Genomic DNA, 17,476 nt, shown 5'->3' with positions numbered 1-17,476 from the left:
AAGGAGGAGCAGCAGGTGGGAGGCAGACAGGGTGGAGTGGAGGAGGGAGGAAGAGGAGGAGGAAGAGGGCTGACCCAGAAGCTTTTCATGGACCAAGTGTCCTCCCAGGGGAGATGCCGTGAGGCTAGGTTGTGGTTTTAGGGGACGGGAGAATAGGGATACTGACCGAATTAACATGTGTGAAGAGTGAACATAGTGTGGCAATTAAATCAACATAATCCACCTCTTCACTACTTAACTCCATGACCTCACCCAGAGGTCCCAGGTACAGGGCCTTGAGTGTCTTGATTAGTGTTTTGGAAAGATGAGCGCTTTAAGACAAAAGCCAGAGATGCAAGTAGCAAAAGTGCAGTAAGAGAAAAGTGAGACTGCGTTTTCATGAAGTGATCCAGAGTTCAAGACCTCCATAAAACAAGGCGGCCCGAGGCAGAGAAACGCAGGTGCGGGGGCGGAAAAGGGACGCCGAGCGGTGGTGTGGATGATACTCACGATACTGCGCACTGAGCGTGACCACTCGCCAGGCGCAATGACGGACATACAGGTTCACTTAATTAAAAATGGCTCATGTCCTGAGACTCGTGACCTCACACTTCTTCAGGATATGCCTTGTCGCAGGAGCTCACTAGCCTGCCCGGCTTCTCATGAGATGCTCTTGTCTCCATATTAACTGACAGATGAATTGTGTACATATAAAAATACAACGAAGGATATGCTCATTGACCTTTCCATTTTTTAAGACAGTATCTCATTCTACAGGACAAGCTAGCCTGTAACTCATTATTTAGCCTTGGGTAGCCTCAAACTCTTAGCAATTCTTTTGCCTCAGTCTCCCAAATGGTATGATCCAACTTTCCTGGTTTTTCAAAAATATTTTAGCGAGAGAGAGAATGAGCATGCCATGGCCTTTCAGCCACTGCATGTGTGTGCCCCCTAGTGCACGTGTGACTGGGCGCCTGTGTCACCCTGTTCATTTGGCTATGTGCGACCTGGAGATTCGAACATGCTTTCTTAGGCTTTGCAGTCAAGCGCTTTAACCGCTAAGCCATCTCTCCAGCCCATAATTTTTTTGTTTGTTTACATTAATTTATTAATTTGAGAGTGACAGAGAGAAGGAGGGAGAGAGAGAGAGAGAGAGAGAGAGGGAGAGAGAACAGGCACCCAGGGCTTCCAGCCACTGCAAACGAACTCCAGACACATGCACCCCTTTGCGCATCTGGCTAACGTGGTCAAACCGAGGTCTTTAGGCTTCACAGGTAAGCGCTTAACCGCTAAGCCATTTCTCCAGGCCAGCTTGCCAGACTTTCCATTGCCTTCTAAATGTGTGTGTTTCAGAGACCATGAGTTGACAAAGCAGTGGAAAATAAATAAAGATAAACAGAAGCAGCCATCACTAACCGTGTGAAGGACTGAGCTGAAGCACAGTCACAGCACAAGTGCAAACGCAGCCCGCGGCTCACACGGGGGACAGAAAAAGGGCTGGGTGTGTGTCAGCAGGCTGCGGGACCCCACGACAGCTGGTCCTTAGCTTGAGTCAGGGGAAGAAAACATTTTGCCACTGCGTCCTTGCAGGAACAGCAGCATTGACTCAGTCCAAGCTTATGTTTTGTAGACTCAGAGCGCCCTAAAGAGATGGCTATAAAGTGAGGGGGTTTTGCACAGAGTATTGTCATAAAGGAAATGTTTGACAGTATCTGCACGATGCAGGAGGTGGGGTTACATGAGCAATGACACCCATCTAGTTGATCCATCCAAGGAGGAAGCTAAATCCTCTATAATGCACAGGACAGCCCCTAGGCAAAGAAATGCTGGGTCCGTGCCAGTACGAGTTCAGTCATGAATGCAGTTTTGAGTAGGAGCCATGGCCCAGAGTCAGGGGACTTAGCGACAATTAATACATCATTCAAAAATACATCATTCAAAAATGTGTCTGGTGCTGGAGAGATGGCTTAGTGGTTAAGGCACATGCCTGCAAAGCCGAAGGACCCAGGTTTGATTCTCCAGGTCTCACATAAGCCAGACGCTTAAGGTGGCACATGTGTCTGGAGTTCGTGAGCAGTGGCTAGAGGCCCTGGCACACCCATTCTCACACTCTGTCTCTCTCCCTCTCTGTCTCTAATAAATAGAAATAAATAAATCTTTTTTAAAAAATATGTCTACATGGTCTGCAAAATTCACATTGTATCCAAGTATGAATTATTCTGAAACTCATAAATATATAGCATACTGTAATAATAGTAAATACATCAAAGGTAACTTAATTGTTCGGACACACTTGCGGCACTTTCTAGTGTGAACACTGGGATTCAGACGGCCAGTGCCCGTGAAAATGTCTGCTGGACGTGGATCCCATCTGTCACCTCAGTGCTCAGGAGGGAGACAACGGGGATCCCCAGGGCATGGTGGTCATCTAGGCTATCCCCCCTGTGTTAAAGTGAGACACCCCACTCAATAAGTGGCAAATTTTGGGAAACCCCAGAAAGATACTGCTAGTAGAAAACTTTAAAGCAGAAAAAAACAATAATCTTTCTGACAATACCACCAATAAAATAGCTAACATTATCAGCTTTACCTTAACACGAAGCAGCCCTGCATGGCAGTGCGGGCAGAGCTCAGGGCTCACTCAAGGCGAGGCACGGACCCTAACCCTGGGCTTGCAGCCCCATCCTCATTCTCGGCTACAGTGTGCTGTTTGTGGTGTGAACCACCCCCGGGAATGCACAGATGCCAGGAAACCAACCAGGAGAACTATGAGGATCTAGTCCCACTGGAGCAAGCCTCCAAGAGTATGTGTGGTCACATAAAGAGAGACACTGCTAAGCTACTTCCCTGCTGTGTCTCAGCTTTCCCGCATCGTTGTGGTAGCATAAGATCTTGCTAATGAAACGGGGCATGAGCGCTATTAGCTACCGATAGACCTACCTTGAAGCCCACTGCTTCAGCCTCTGTTTTCTCTCATCCAAGTACTAACCAGACTTGACCCTGCTTAGCTTCCGAGACAAGGCCGGCTCGGGCTGGACGCCTGTAGACGCTGGTGCCTGCTTTCTGTCTGACCACATTGGCAGATGAGCCAAGAAGGATTTCAGTGGACCACCTCCGGGAGGGTGATGGTACTTGAATTAGCAGGTGGAAGACTGCATGCTGAGTGCTTCAGGCCGAGGCATCAGTGAGAGTATCAGCCCGGTGAATTTAGGGTTAAGCTGCAAAATTTCTAGATCATTTGTTGAATTAGTTTGCTTCAATTGTCTTGCTGGGCCTAGACTCCATAAAGCACTGAAAAGAAAAAATGATTAACACTGAAACAACTTTTTATGTGAGGAAAACGTATGATTTATTATTTTATTTACATGCTAATATTGTTCTAGAAAACATCCAAAGTATAGACCATAGATACATACTCTGTAACTGGATAAAATACACCTAAAATTTGAAAGAAAAGTTAAGGAGGGGTAAATAAACTAGGGGAAAATGCAGAACAGGGTGAGAGGAATGAAATATATATATCCATCACCTTTCCCTGCAGGAGGACCAAGTACTTGGCTCCCAGCTTTCCAGGGACCAGGATGAAGAGGAAATCACAATAAAGTTTGTTATTCCCAATACCTGTAAGGCAAAGGCAAATCAGCTGCCCAAAAGAAGCATGTTTACCCTAGTATGAATACCAGAGAGAAATGTCTCCTATGGGTCTTCAAAAAAATGACAGTGTGAAATGTATTAAGCCACATCCCCAGGAATATGAAATCCTCACAGTAAAGCCTATATGAGTCTGTTACTTAGACAGTCCCTTAGTACATGGTGATAGAAGATGACTGAGCAAAATTCAGGAACAACGATACAGTTTTAAAACTGTGTACACAGAAGATTGTGGGGAAAAAAATGGTAATTAAACGTAATCCACTCTGTGTAATAATTTCATAATTAGTTGACATTTTTAAAGTAACACCATGAATAATTTACTCAAAGGGCATAAATGTTTCCCTCAAGTAAATTCTATTTTTCTTAATCCAGTAAGCACAAGCTAAGAATGCCAAACACAGGAACCTGTCAGAGGTGAGGAAGTACATTTTGATGGGTCTCCTTAACCAAGTTGTCCTAGCCCCACCATAGAGGGGATCAGACGGGCTTCTGGATGGACGGTCTCTTCAGAGCAATATGGGGGTAGCAGCAGCAGCTTATGCTCCTTGATCACCAATATCAGGCACATTTATAAACTGAAATTCAGATTTTCATCTGTATACTTAGTTACATTCATCATATAGGATGTACTTCAGTGTTAGGAACAAATAGGAAGTTGCCCTGGCCAGCAGGGAGTCAAACAAGGACCCGAGGGGGAAGTTAACATGAATGGGAGAAGGCAAACAGACACAAGAAGGAGACCATGCTAGGTGTTTGTCAATGCCTCGAGATTTTATTTTTACATGTAGGTTTATATAAGGTTGTAGGGGTAAGGGGACGTAATCAGGCCAAAGATCACAGAGTTACTGGTTAAGCCGCAATGCCTTTGTTTCTTCATCAGCTACCGGCAGCATGGGGGAGTAATCAGCCAAGCGTACGAACCCTTTGTTTCTGGTAGTTGAATATTAGGTGAGGAAGTAGAAACTTAACTTGCTACATGGCAGTCTTTGTTTCTGGTAGTTGAATATTAGGTGAGGAAGTAGAAACTTAATTTGCTATATGGTGGTTTCTGTTAACATGGCGAAGGTTTGGTTCATAGCTCCCAACAAGAAATGCCATATTGAGTTTAAAGACAATTGGTCAAAGCAATAATAATAATTGTCATTGCTAGTTAAGTCTAGTTAGGAATGGAACAACAATATAACTAGATTCAATGATTTTTCAAATTCAGGAGTGCTAGTTTCTGTACTCATAAAAATATATCCATCTGTAATTGCTAATTCTCAATGAAAAGTTATCACTTATGAGATAATCTTTAAAAAAGTAAACCAGGGGGGCTGGAAAGATTGATTAGCAGTTAAGGTACTTGCCTGCAAAGCCAAAAGCAACACGTTCAATTCCTTAGGATCCACATCAACCAAATGCACAAGGTGGTGCATGCATCTAGAATTCGTTTGCAGTGGCTGGAGGCTCTGGTGTGCCCATTCTTTCTCTCTCTCTGTCTCTCTCTCTCTCTCTCTCTCTCTCTCTCACACACACACACACACACACACAAATAAATAAATAAAAACAAACTATAGGGTTGGTGAAATGGCTTAGTTGTTAAGGTGCTTGTTTGTGAAGCCTAAGGAGCCATGCCCAACACTCCAGATCCCACTTGTATTAGTCAGGGGTCACTAGAGGATCAGAACCTATAAGCTGAGTTGTATTTAAAGGGAATTTATTGGATTATTTTATGGCAGTCCAACAATAGCAGGGTGCAGGCCTGAGAGTCAAGGAACCCAGTAGCTGCTCAGTCCACAAGGCTGGAGGACTCAGCAGTCCCAAACCAGCACTGAAGGCCTGGAGGCGGCCTGGAGAGACGCTGCCCTTCAGTCCACCCTGGAAAGCAGCAAATAGTAGGCAGGTGGGAGGGGAGGAGGGCACTTTCCTTCCCAGAGCTTTCTTAGATGAAGCCCCCCCCACCCTCCCCGAGAGGGGCATCCCACTCTGGGGCAAGGTCTCACCCTGGAGGAAGGATTCCTCCTTTAGTTAATCTTCCCTGGAAGCAACCTCAGAGACCCACATATGGGCAATGTCTGTGGATTCCTGAACAGATCAAGTTGACACAAAACTTAACCATCACACCATGTAAGCCACCCACACAAAGGTGAGGCAAGTGCAAGGTCAAACATGCCCACTAGCTGGTGTAAATGTCTGGAGTTTAATCGCAGTGGCTGAGGCTCTAGAGGGCCAATTCTCTCTCTCTCAAGTAATAAATAAACAAACTATAAAAGTGAAACAGGGGGCTGGAGAGATGGCTTAGCGGTTAAGCGCTTGCCTGTGAAGCCTAAGGACCCCGGTTCGAGGCTCGGTTCCCCAGGTCCCACGTTAGCCAGATGCACAAGGGGGCGCACGCATCTGGAGTTCGTTTGCAGAGGCTGGAAGCCCTGGCGCGCCCATTCTCTCTCTCTCCCTCTATCTGTCTTTCTCTGTGTCTGTCGCTCTCAAATAAAAATAAATAAATAAAAAATTTAAAAAAAAAGTGAACCAGGGATGGAGAGATAACTCAGTTGATAAAGTGCTTGCCACATGTTCATGAGGATCAGATCCCCAAAACCCATGTTTCAGGAAAAAAAAAAATAATAATAACTGGGCATAATCATCCATGCTTGTAATCCCAGCTTTTGGAAGGTGGAGGACCCAGGGGTGTTTCTGGACCACCAGTCTAACCTCATTTTGAGATACTCTCCATCTCATTTTAAAAAAGAAAAATTTTGATAGCTGGGGTTGTCTTCTGGATCCCACATGCACACCTATGTAGTAAAAACAAACAAACAAAAACACAGAAATACCATAGCTGCTAAAAAAAAAAAAATGATTTTTGCTTGGTTTTATGAGGTAGGGTCTAGCCCAGGCTGACCTGGAATTTACAATGTAGTCTCTGGCTGTCTTCAGACTCACAGTGATCCTCCTACCTCTGCCTCCCAAGTGCTAGGATTAAAGGCATGTGCCACCACACCCGACTTAAAATAACATTTTAATCATCAAATTCTAATACACTTTTATAACACAGTGTCTTATGATTTGAGTTACATATTCTATAACTAACCCTTCATATGCCAACAGTTTTTTTTTTGTTGTTGTTGTTTGTTTCTTGGTTGTTTGGGGTTTTTTTTTTGGTTTTTGGTTTTTGGTTTTTCAAGGTAGGGTCTCACTCTGGTCCTGGCTGACCAGGAATTAACTCTGTAATCTCAGGGTGGCCTCGACTCACAGCGATCCTCCTACCTCTGCCTCACAAGTGCTGGGATTAAAGACGTGCGCCACCATGCCATCAGTTTTTAACAAACTTTTCTATAGAAAGACTAGAAAGAATTCTTACTATTTCTACTAGCAAGATTAACCACACTTTCTTGTGTTTAGTAGAAGGAAGGATTTTAGTGTGGAATGTTCCAGCCTTGTGCTTCCTTGCTATGATATTGGGTACATTTTTTAATTGTTTGAAAGTAGAAAAAAGCCTCCATCAGGTTTTCTTTTTTATATTAACAACCAGACTTCAGATATTTTTAAGTTTTCTTATGCGGTTAACTTGTCATCAAAGTCTTCATTGACACACACCAAATGTTCTATAATACCCTCACAGTTGTCTGCTTTGTGTTGACTTTTCAGCAACTCTGGTTAAGTGAAAATGACCACAACTTCTCCTATGTCATATAACTCAAGAAAAAGATAACACAAGAAAGCCCTAACAGAAAGACAAAAGTTTTAATTCATCATAATAAGAATATCCAACTTTGAAATTTTCATAAAAAGAGAAGATAAGGTGAACTTAACGATCCATCTAATCCAGACCTTTTCAGTCCCTTGGAAATAAATGTTCATGCACTGAAGGAATCTGTGATTCAGGTATCAGTAGTTTCCTAGCGGACCACAGGAAAGTTGTTGTATTATATTACTGTGTAAGTGATGTTCATGGAAAAGAGAGAGAGAAAGAGGAAGAAACAGAGAAGCACTGAAAGACAGACAGAGGAAGGAAGAACAAGAAATCAACAAAATGAATAGAAGAATTAATGGGAAAGAGCAGAAAATCCCATTATATACACTAAGTCTCGAAAAATGTGTGAAGACTAGAACAAGACACAGAGAAGTCAAAGAAGCCCAGAATTCAAATCCTGAATTCAATTCTGAAGCTACTCTAGAGCAGTACAGCAGCGAGAAAATAAGAAAAATACATACTGATGTGGGCATATATGTAGAACATCAATGGCAGCTGGAAGGGAGTGCCATTGGCAAAAACAAAATATTGGAAGCAAACACAAGAGGAGAAATGTATTGTCAAAGTGGTATAGATGGCTATATCTTGCACAATAATTTCATAAAAAATAAAGGCAATGGAAACACCCCAGTTTCAAGGAAATTAAAGAGGCGGATATAATAGCTAAATGCAATACCAAGATTAGATTATGTCATGGAGAACCACAGCATAACACAGGTGTCAAAGACAGAACATCCACTGACAATTTGGGGTAAGTTTGATAAATATAAACACACTGTGTCAATACCAGTTTATGAAGAGGGCAAGTGTAGTGGATGTGCTGTGTGCTGAAGTTGTGCCATTCTTGGGAAACACACACCACACACTAAAATATTTAGGGAAACAAAGGGTAAATTATGCTTTCCAAAATAAAAATATGGAGGAAAAAAACAGAATGCGTTTAAGTTATAAACAAAATGTAATGCAATGTTAAAAACAGGCCAAGCCTGGTTAAAGAGTATAAATGCATTTTTGCTTGTTATAATTTTATCTGTGTGGTTTTCATAATCAAAAAAAAAAATCCTAAATACTGTAAATGAAAAGCAAAAGAGAAGTCATGAGTCCTTGGTCATCTGTGCTGGAGGAGCACCCCAAATGTGGCAGAGAGGGGCTGCCCCAGCAGGCCACATCCAGATCCAAGCCGGCTGAGGTACTGAGGGAAGGCAACCAGGAGACAGCCAGTGTTAAATTCAGCCCCAGAGCTCAGTTGTGGCAGGCTTGCTTTTTCTGAGGAAATACCATTTCCAAGTTGGGTTTGTGGGTTGTCTCCAAAACTAGTCACTTCGAGACTCCCAAAGACAGTGGGGATGTGGTAGAGGCAGAGGATCAGCAGTGGGGGTCTGGCCAGTGCTCTCAGGGGCTGGCCAGAGGACCTGCCCTTCCAGCACCCCTCTGTGCAGCTGACTCCGGAAGCTGCAGAACCCACCACCAGCTCCACTTGTGGTCCAAGAGATCTGCTCAGCCTCCTGCAGCAGGGAATGGAGTTGCAAGTCCTCTTCATGAGGCCCGCTCAGTGGGAGAGAACCCATACCGGGTATGGCGGTTTGAGTCAGGTCTCCCCCACAAACTTAGGATTTCTGAATGCTAGGTTCCCAGCTGATGGACGTTTGGGATCTAAGGCCTCCTGGAGGCAGTGTATTGTTGGGGATGGGCTTATGGGTGTTATAGCCAGTTTCCCCATGTCACAATTTGGCACACTCTCCTATTGCTATTTTTCCCATTATGTTGGCCAGGGGTTGATGTCCACCCTCTGCTCATGCCATTATTTTCCCTGCCATCATGGAGCTTCCCCCAAGTCTGTAAGCCAAAATAAACCCCCCTTTGTTCCCCTCAGGCTGCTCCTGGTCAGGTGATTTCTGCCAGCAATGTGAGCCTAACTGCAACACATGGTAAGGGAAACCAAGCCAGATTCCCGTGGTCAGATGTCAGGCTTCAGAGAGAAGCCCCCACCGCTCTCTGGCGAAGAAGAGTGGGCTTGCATACCACAAAAGTCTCTCAAATAACTTTGCATGCCCACTTTAACCCAAGTTGCTTTCACTCTTGGTTGGGACAATTTGTTTCATCTTACATATGGTGGAGATGAAAGGCCCAAGAATTCAGAAGCTCAGAAATACTATCACGCTCCAAGGGGAGCTTAAGCGGGCTCCCTGCATACCTCAAACTCCAGGCTTTACTCTCTGTTAGAAGCAAGTAAAGAATCCCTCTTCTCATTATATCAGAGCCCGCTCCTAATATAAAACTAGGTAAAAGGGCATGAGATAGCCCTCAAGGATGGGAAATAAGTAATGAAGTGAACCACTTATTTGATTTCTGTAAATAGCCTGCACTATAAGCCTTACACTATAAGCCTTAATAGCCCACATTGTTAGCCTTAGTAGCTCGCACCATAAGCTATAACAGCCTGCTTCAGACCACCAAGGTCACAGGAGGCTGATACCATACTCTGCTAACCCCACCTAAGGAATTGCACAAAGGCTGACCTCCAAGGTCATAGGAGACTGGAACCACACTCTGCTACTCCCACCCAAGGACCTGCGCAAATGCTGACCACCAAGGTCATAAACTAATTGGCTTAGAAACTATGGGGTGGCACAAACTGACTGGCTAACACCCTGCGGGGCTCCTAATACTAGAAAATGATTGGTCTAATGCACAGGCTTTGTTAGAAACCCTATAAAAACTGTCCTGTTCCTGCATTCGGGGCTCTGCAGTCCTCTACCCCTGTGAGGTGTACGACTGTGGGCCCCAGCACGCTTGGAATAAAATCCTCTTGCAGTTTGCATCAAGACCGCTTCTCCTGAGTGATTTGGGGTGTCGCCTTATCCGGGCAGAGCGTGGGGGCCCCCTGCGGGGGTTTTTTCCTACAGAGAAACCGGAGGACAGCCAAGATCCACCAATAAGGCAAGATAGCTGACCACCTGCCCACCATGAGATTTGCCAGTACTACCATGTCTGCCAGGGCCCAGGAGAAACTGCAGAGGAAAAGGTCACATGAATACTGCTGGTCTGAAAACCCAAGTGATCATTAAAAACTTATCAAAGTAGAAATCCAGAGGCTACAGAGAAATCAACACTAAATCAAACTGCCAACCGGCCTGCCATGGCTCAAGGAACCCTGCAGAAGAGAGGTTGGAAAGAGCGTAAGAGCCACAGGGTGGGCAGGAATCCTCTAAGACACAGGAAGTGACGCCTCCTCTGGCCTCCCTCCCCGACAGGCGCCAGTGAATGCCATAACCCCACTGAGGAGGGTCCCCAGGGTAATGGGGGCAGGGGATAAAAGTGTTCAACAGGTTATATTATATATAGAAGAAAAATTTTAAAATGTCCAGAGCTAAAATGGAAGGAAGGGGATGATATTTTCAAAATGAGGAAACAAGGAAGAGTGAACTAGTTCAGTCACTTAGTTTTTTTTTTTTTCTTTCTTTGCAGAATTTTGTCTTCCAATGGGTCACCACTAAGTCATTCAGAAAAATGAACATTTGCCAGCCATGGCTGACTTCCTGACATCAGCTTCTTTTTCTAAATCCAGATTCCACCCTAAAATTTAAAACTACAAACAGGTATAATAGTCTCAATTTTAACACCACAATATCAAGAAATTATATAAACTCAACACGAAGAGAAATTTGTTCATTTGAATTTTGCAGTGTAGGTTGGAAACAGTTTCTTCACTAAATGATTTATTTTTAAGTAAACTTGAACTTACTGCTTAAAAATCTAATATAGTATGGGCTGTTGAGACAAATGACAAATATTGAGCTTTAATTTTTAGTTATACTGTTCAATATAATGTAATTTCAGTCTCCAAAGACTCCTGTGGGTCTAGAAAATGCATTACTTTGCTCTATGATATATACTCTACTCACTACTTAAAATAATTGGATTTTTTCCTTAAAATATAACTTTGGAGTAAATCTCACATCCCTAAAGATGTGCTCTATTTTAGACCAATCAATTCATGAAATGTCTCATTTCTCTTCAAATGAATTTTATAGTGAAAGTGTATCCTATTGAATCCAACATTTTTCTAGGATGTTCACTTTTTTTCTTGCCAGCTGCTATGCTAGGAATATAGATTATCATGTTCATATTGCCCTGGCAAAGAAACAATGCATATTACTTGGTGTGGGTTTCTACCCTTATAATGAATTACCTCACAATTTGGTGGCTTAACTCAGCAATATGTTATGTTTTCTTCTTGTTCCAGTGATGACAGGTTCATGTGGGAAGTTCTTGTTTAATATCCTTTATAAAAGTTGTAGCAACCTGACTCTGAAGGGAGTATTCTGAAACCTCCTTCATTCCACTCCTGTGTCTGCTGTCTGAGCTGGGTTAGCAGGAGCAGCTGCGAAACTGGTCAAAAACATCATTCCCCTCCCCCTCCTCTTTTTCCTTCCTGCTATTAATTCTCCCACTGTCCAGTTTTTGAACCTCTTTCTCATCTTGTGTTTTTCCCATATAGCTAAATTCACTAATCAGATCTGGAAATCTCAGGATAGATTTCTTACATGCTAGTTGACTTCTCATAAGAAAGCATTTCAAGTTAACTAAATGCAACCTGCAAGCATTTTGATGAGCTTGCCTCAGAAATCTCAGAAGGTCATCTCTTTTGTGTTTTTCAGTTCTATTGGCCAGTTTCTTCACAAAAGTCAGGACATGGCCTTCATCACTCAGGGGAAAGTTACAGCAAAATTGTGGCCATCTTTAATTTATCACCTTACCAGTTCAAGAACGTGACATCGACAGATTTCACCAAGTATTTTCCACTTATGATGAACTTTACAGTGATTGAGATATCAACTCTAAGCACAAACTATATTAATTAATTACATAAGCAAGTTTTTGCTTTCTAATTCACAATTAAGAAAGATAATATGACTGGAGAAATGGCTTAGCACTTAAGGTGCATGCCTGCAAAGCCTAAGGACTGAGGTTTGATTCTCCAGTGCCCATGTAAGCCAGATGCACATGGTGGCACATGCATCCAGAGTTCATTTGCAGTGGCTAGAGGCTCTGGTACACACATTATCACTCTCTCTGTCTCTAATAAATAAATAAATAAAAACAAATCTTAAAAAAAATAGATAATAGAACTCACATAAACTTTTGCTCAGTTTGCCTTATTAACAAAAATACTCCTTGGAAAGAATTTTGAAATAATTATCATGAATGTACTCAAAGTGATAAGTAGTCACTCATAGGAAGGTCAACTTGAGCCTAGAGCCAGGAATATGTAATGCAAGCCATTTTCAATCCACTTCCATATTCCTCAACTCACTAAGTATAAAAAAGCAACAAAATACATGTCTGAGAATTCCTAGTACTCTCTGGAGTATGTGAAAGTTGCTGAAAACAATCCAATGGAATCATTTTACTTTCCATTCTTTCAGTATTTGATAGATCCAGTCATATTCAACTTCTTCAGTGCTGAGTTATTATCACAACAGCAGGACTGGGGTGACTGGGGAGAAAGACTTGTATTAAGCTACAACAGATATTTGTAATGACTTGGCCAAATTCTCTCTCCTCCCTCCCCCCCCCCTCTCTCTCTCTCTCACACACACACACACACACACACACACACACACACACAAAACCTGTTCCAGCAGAAAAGGAATCTGACAACATTGTTACATCTGGGCAAGACAGTGGTACAATGTGCCTTTTCTGTACTGTATGAGAGTATCCAGAGGAAGGCTACCCAAATTTAGACAAGGATAACCCCCATTTATCGAGAAACAGAATTGTCAGCTATGTTTAATTAACCGTATGGTAGATAATAGATAGGCTCTGATCCTGTGATTAACTTAAGCTTAACTCCTACTGACCGCTGAAGACTTAGTTGCTTGGTTATAATATTTTCACACTCCTATAGTTTGATATGCAGAGGCTGCTTTTTGTCAAATTTTATCACCAAACACAGAGACAGGTTTAGAGAAAACTTAATTTACCAGTGGTCTTGATAATACATTGATGTTCTGATAGGATTATCCAGTGGCTTTATTCTTTTCTTGATCCATCCATCATCTATGGCCTGGTCTGACATTGATGCTCTATGCAACTGTGTATGTTCAACAGACATGCACCTATTCAAAGTGCAGGCCAGCTCCAGATATTGGAGGCTGTCTTCATCTTCCACTCCCTCATCTTGCTGCGCTGATACTGGAATTGAAGTTTCCCTTTCATGATATAGTGTAAGTCCCCGTATCTTGAAGAATCTGTCTCTTAGCACTTTAAGTCCATTTATTCTATGACATCTTTCGCGCAGCATGCTGTGTACATGTTTGTGTCTCTCCTGGGATAAGATCACACCGCTGCTCCTCTCTGAATGTCCCAAACCACTGCAAATCAGACACCCAGTGAGATACAGATATTCACACACAAAAAAGAGAGACATCTATCTACTTGGTCCACAAACTCGAACACACGAGGTCAAAATTACTTCACTTAACAAAATTGTGTGTGGAGTAGTACTTCAACGGTCCTACAGCTTAACTAAAGGAGGAACTCGGGCCTGAAGGAGCCACCGAGGGTAAGAACCCTCTAGGTTCGCTTCCCACGGCCCCGCCCGCCACACTACATTTCCCACCGTGCAGCGCGGGCCGGTACCTCCAGGACTACAATTCCCACAATGCCCGGAGCCCGCCACTCCCTCGCGTTCCCGGAAGCCCGGCCCCATTTCCCAGGTTCCCCCGCGAGCCTGGTTCACGCGGAGCCAAGGTCGCGGCTGGAGGAGACTGGTGTCCGGCGGCCGTGTCTCCCGCGTCCTTCTCTGAGCGCAGCGGCGTCATGTTGGGCCAGAGCATCCGGAGGTTCACGACGTCCGTGGTCCGCCGCGGCCACTACGAGGAGGGCCCGGGCAAGGTGAGCGAGCGCCGCGGGGCGGAAGGCCGGCGGGCGAGGCGGCGCGGAGGCCGCGGGGCCCGGGAGGGTCGCGGCCCGGACATCCGGGGCCTGCGCGGGGACGTTCGCCGAGCGCTTGGGACCCCCTCGGGCTGCGGGCGCAGGTCGGGGGCACAGGAAGCGGCAGAGGGTCTGGCTGCCTTCTGGAGAAAAAAAAAAAAAAAAAAAGTCAAATTTTGTAACGTGATTTGTACCACCGTGCATTAGTGGTTTCCAACAGGCGCTAAGTTTAGAATAGTGTGCTTTGTTCGTAAAGGAAGTAGTTTTGTTCTTTTTTTTCCCCAGTCAATTTTAAGACCACTGCCTCGTGTTCCCCAAAGCCAGTTTACTTCTGTCTGTCTGCCTTTCTTTCTTAACTTCTTCTTTCTTTCTTTTCTTTCTTTTCCCCCTAGGTAGAGTCTCACTCTAGCCCAGGCTGACCTGGAATTTACTGTGGAGTCTCAGGGTGGCCTTGAACTCATGGAGATCCTCCTACCTCTGCCTCCCAAGTGCTGGGATTAAAGGCGTGCGCCACCACGCCCGGCCAGTTTATGTTTTCTATGCTTGGTTGTGTAAAATATGTGTGAGTGTACACATACTTGTATCCTGTCTACTTGCCTTTTGATAAAACGAAAAAAAAAAGATGACTTGAAGTTGTTTTTGTTGCTGATTCTCTTAACAGACCTTGCCATTTTCAGTGGAAAACAAGTGGCGGTTACTGGCCATGATGGCTGTTTTCTTTGGATCTGGATTTGCAGCACCCTTCTTTATAGTAAGACACCAATTGCTTAAGAAATAAGGATGTTTTAATTCATCCATTTAACAGGTAATTATTAGTGGTTTTTTAAATCTCACTAAAACAGTGACATTTACTGTATTCACCCCTCTACAAAACACAAAATATGCACAGCAAACCTTTGAGGTTAGTGACATTGAAAAACTGCTAAAGACACAGATACAGAAATTGCATTTTCTTAATACTAGACTGCCATTTACACACAAAGCAGTCTTAGTCCAGATTTCACACTGTGTAAACTACAGTTCTGTCTTGAGGCTAACAAGTGGCTGGTAGCATACACGTCTGCTAAAATGCTGTAACCTTGTTGATGCCTTTTGCGGAGTAACCATTTTGCTCTCAACCTACACTGGCAATACTGATGTGAAAATCCCCAGATAATTAAAACATGCTTCTAGGTGCTCTTTGAATCAGTGTATGTGATGAGAATTCCGACATTTGGGCACAACTAAGGCATTGGTTCTTAAGTTGGAATGATGTTGCTGTCAAAGTGTTACATTTGACCATGCCTAGGGAAGGTTTTGATTGTTCCAACTACACCAAAGTACCAGTTCTGCTGAGGTTGGGAAACTGCTTTAAGGGAATATACTCACATGCATGTCCATAGAAGTGTTGAATACTGCCATGTTAAAAAATTCCTTGCATATGAATAAAGAATGTTTTAGCATAATTTGATGAGTTCAAAGTGATATAATGGAAAGCTGTTCAGAGTAACTGGTATAAATTTCAAATTGTACCTTAGAAAAGAGAGGCTTTGTTTCTTATAATTTAGAATGGGAATGACCTACCCATTCATGAATATGGAGATTTTGGTACAGGTGATGAAGTAAATCAGTATGAACTGTCGTGATACTGTAAACGCTTTCTGATGTACCAATCACCGCCAGCAGTAAATTAAGGAAACAGCATGACTTCTGTACAATAAACAGGCTTTTAATACCATTTTACTTGTATTTTGCAGATATGAAGAATGTTTAAGAAGTACAACCTCAGAAATGGATCAGACTCTTAAACTCCTACAATATATGCTTGGAAATAAACTGATGACATAAATTTAATGTCTCTTCTCTGAGATAAGAATTGTGATCACTGAGCATGATTTTATTTTAGTTGCTGAGTATTTTTTTAATCAAAAATGTATATTATTTAACTTATTGTAGTTTTAACTTATGTGATATGATTTATAACTTGATTCCTAGTTCAAGACCTTTTGGGTTTCTTTGGTGACCATTTGAGTTTCATTGAGGTTTATAGAGTCACAGGCACCTTATCAGGGGCAACATCAGGGAAGAAAATGTCTTCACTTGTCAATCCTTAACTGCATATAAATAAATCTTCAAAGGAATGGTGTCTTCCTGAGCTTCTCTCCATGACAGCATTGATGGGCCTTATCTTTTCTGGTAACCACAGCTGCTCAAGAGTGCAACAGCCCAAAAGTCAACCATCCTTCCCACATCTGGCTCCTTGGGCTCTTAAATTGCTTCTAACCTTTCTGCAATATTCCCTGAGCCTTGGAAATGGTGACATAGGTGACCATTGCTGAGTACTGTACAGTAACATTGTGTTCTGAGCACTTGTCAAGTTAAAATCTTACTGGAAACAAAGGTTTTTTTGTTTGTTGGTTTGAGGTAGGAACTCATTCTAGCTCAGGCTGACCTGGAATTGACTATGTAGTCTTGGGATGGCCTTGAACTCAAGGCAATCCTCCTACCTCTGCCTCCCAAGTGCTGGGATTAAAGGGGTGTGCCACCATGCCTGGCTGAAACAAGTTTTAAGGTAAAATAAAAATCTGACTGGGGGGTCCTAAAATAAAGGGAAGTGTAAGAGATATACAAGTAGTTTAGTTTTCTTCTTTGGAGAAAGAATTGGTTTATTCCAGAAGTACCATATTGAAATTCTGTTAGGTATTTAAGGGTGTCTCCCCCCCCCCACATACACATGTATAGTCCAAAACTGAACATTTGGCCTCCATATGAGTCTTGTTTAGACAGAACATAAATTGAATATGTAAAACAGACTTATAAATAGCATAGAGCACAAAAATAGAATAAACAACCCAATTTTTTACTGTAGTTTTTTTTTTGTTGTTGTTGTTCTCGCCTCCCCACCTCCAGGGTCTCACTCTAACCCAGGCTGACCTGGAATTCTCTGTAGTCTCAGGTTGGCCTGGAACTCGGTGATCCACCTACCTCTGCCTCCTAAGTATATCCAGGGATAAAAGACTTGAGCCCCATGCCCAGCTTACTGTAGTTTTTTAAAAAAAAACTTTTTATTGACTTTTTTTTTTTGATTTTTGTTTGTTTTTTCGAGTTAGGATCTCACTTTAGCCCAGGTTGACCTGGAATTCACTCTATTCTCAGGGTGCCCTCAAACTCTCCACGATCCTCCTCCTG

At 43.0% G+C, this 17,476-nt stretch overlaps 1 protein-coding gene and 1 non-coding gene across 2 annotated transcripts; both read left to right on the top strand.

The window, feature by feature from the left end:
* Positions 1-14,093: 14,093 nt before the first annotated feature.
* On the top strand, positions 14,094-16,428 carry LOC101603453 (cytochrome c oxidase subunit 7C, mitochondrial). The gene is made up of 3 exons (XM_004651637.2): positions 14,094-14,269; positions 14,970-15,113; positions 16,045-16,428. Exons 1-2 carry the CDS (start codon positions 14,195-14,197, stop codon positions 15,084-15,086), a joined length of 192 nt encoding a protein of 63 aa, XP_004651694.1. The 5' UTR covers positions 14,094-14,194; the 3' UTR covers positions 15,087-15,113; positions 16,045-16,428.
* LOC123454951 lies at positions 15,896-15,956 on the top strand. The gene has a single exon (XR_006633592.1). It is a non-coding gene; the product is annotated as a small nucleolar RNA Z39 (small nucleolar RNA).
* Positions 16,429-17,476: the final 1,048 nt, after the last annotated feature.

Source organism: Jaculus jaculus, chromosome 14 (genome assembly GCF_020740685.1).
Source record: "Jaculus jaculus isolate mJacJac1 chromosome 14, mJacJac1.mat.Y.cur, whole genome shotgun sequence".
NCBI classification, from domain to species: Eukaryota; Metazoa; Chordata; class Mammalia; order Rodentia; family Dipodidae; genus Jaculus; species Jaculus jaculus.
Note: the sequence above shows the minus strand (reverse complement) of the source record. Positions and strands in the feature narration are given on the sequence as shown.

Coding starts and splice junctions, on each gene's coding strand:
- LOC101603453 (XM_004651637.2), top strand. CDS start 14,195: ATGTTGGGCCAGAGCATCCGGAGGTTCACGACGTCCGTGGTCCGCCGC. Junction 14,270..14,969: donor ACGAGGAGGGCCCGGGCAAG/GTGAGCGAGCGC, acceptor TTCTCTTAACAG/ACCTTGCCATTTTCAGTGGA.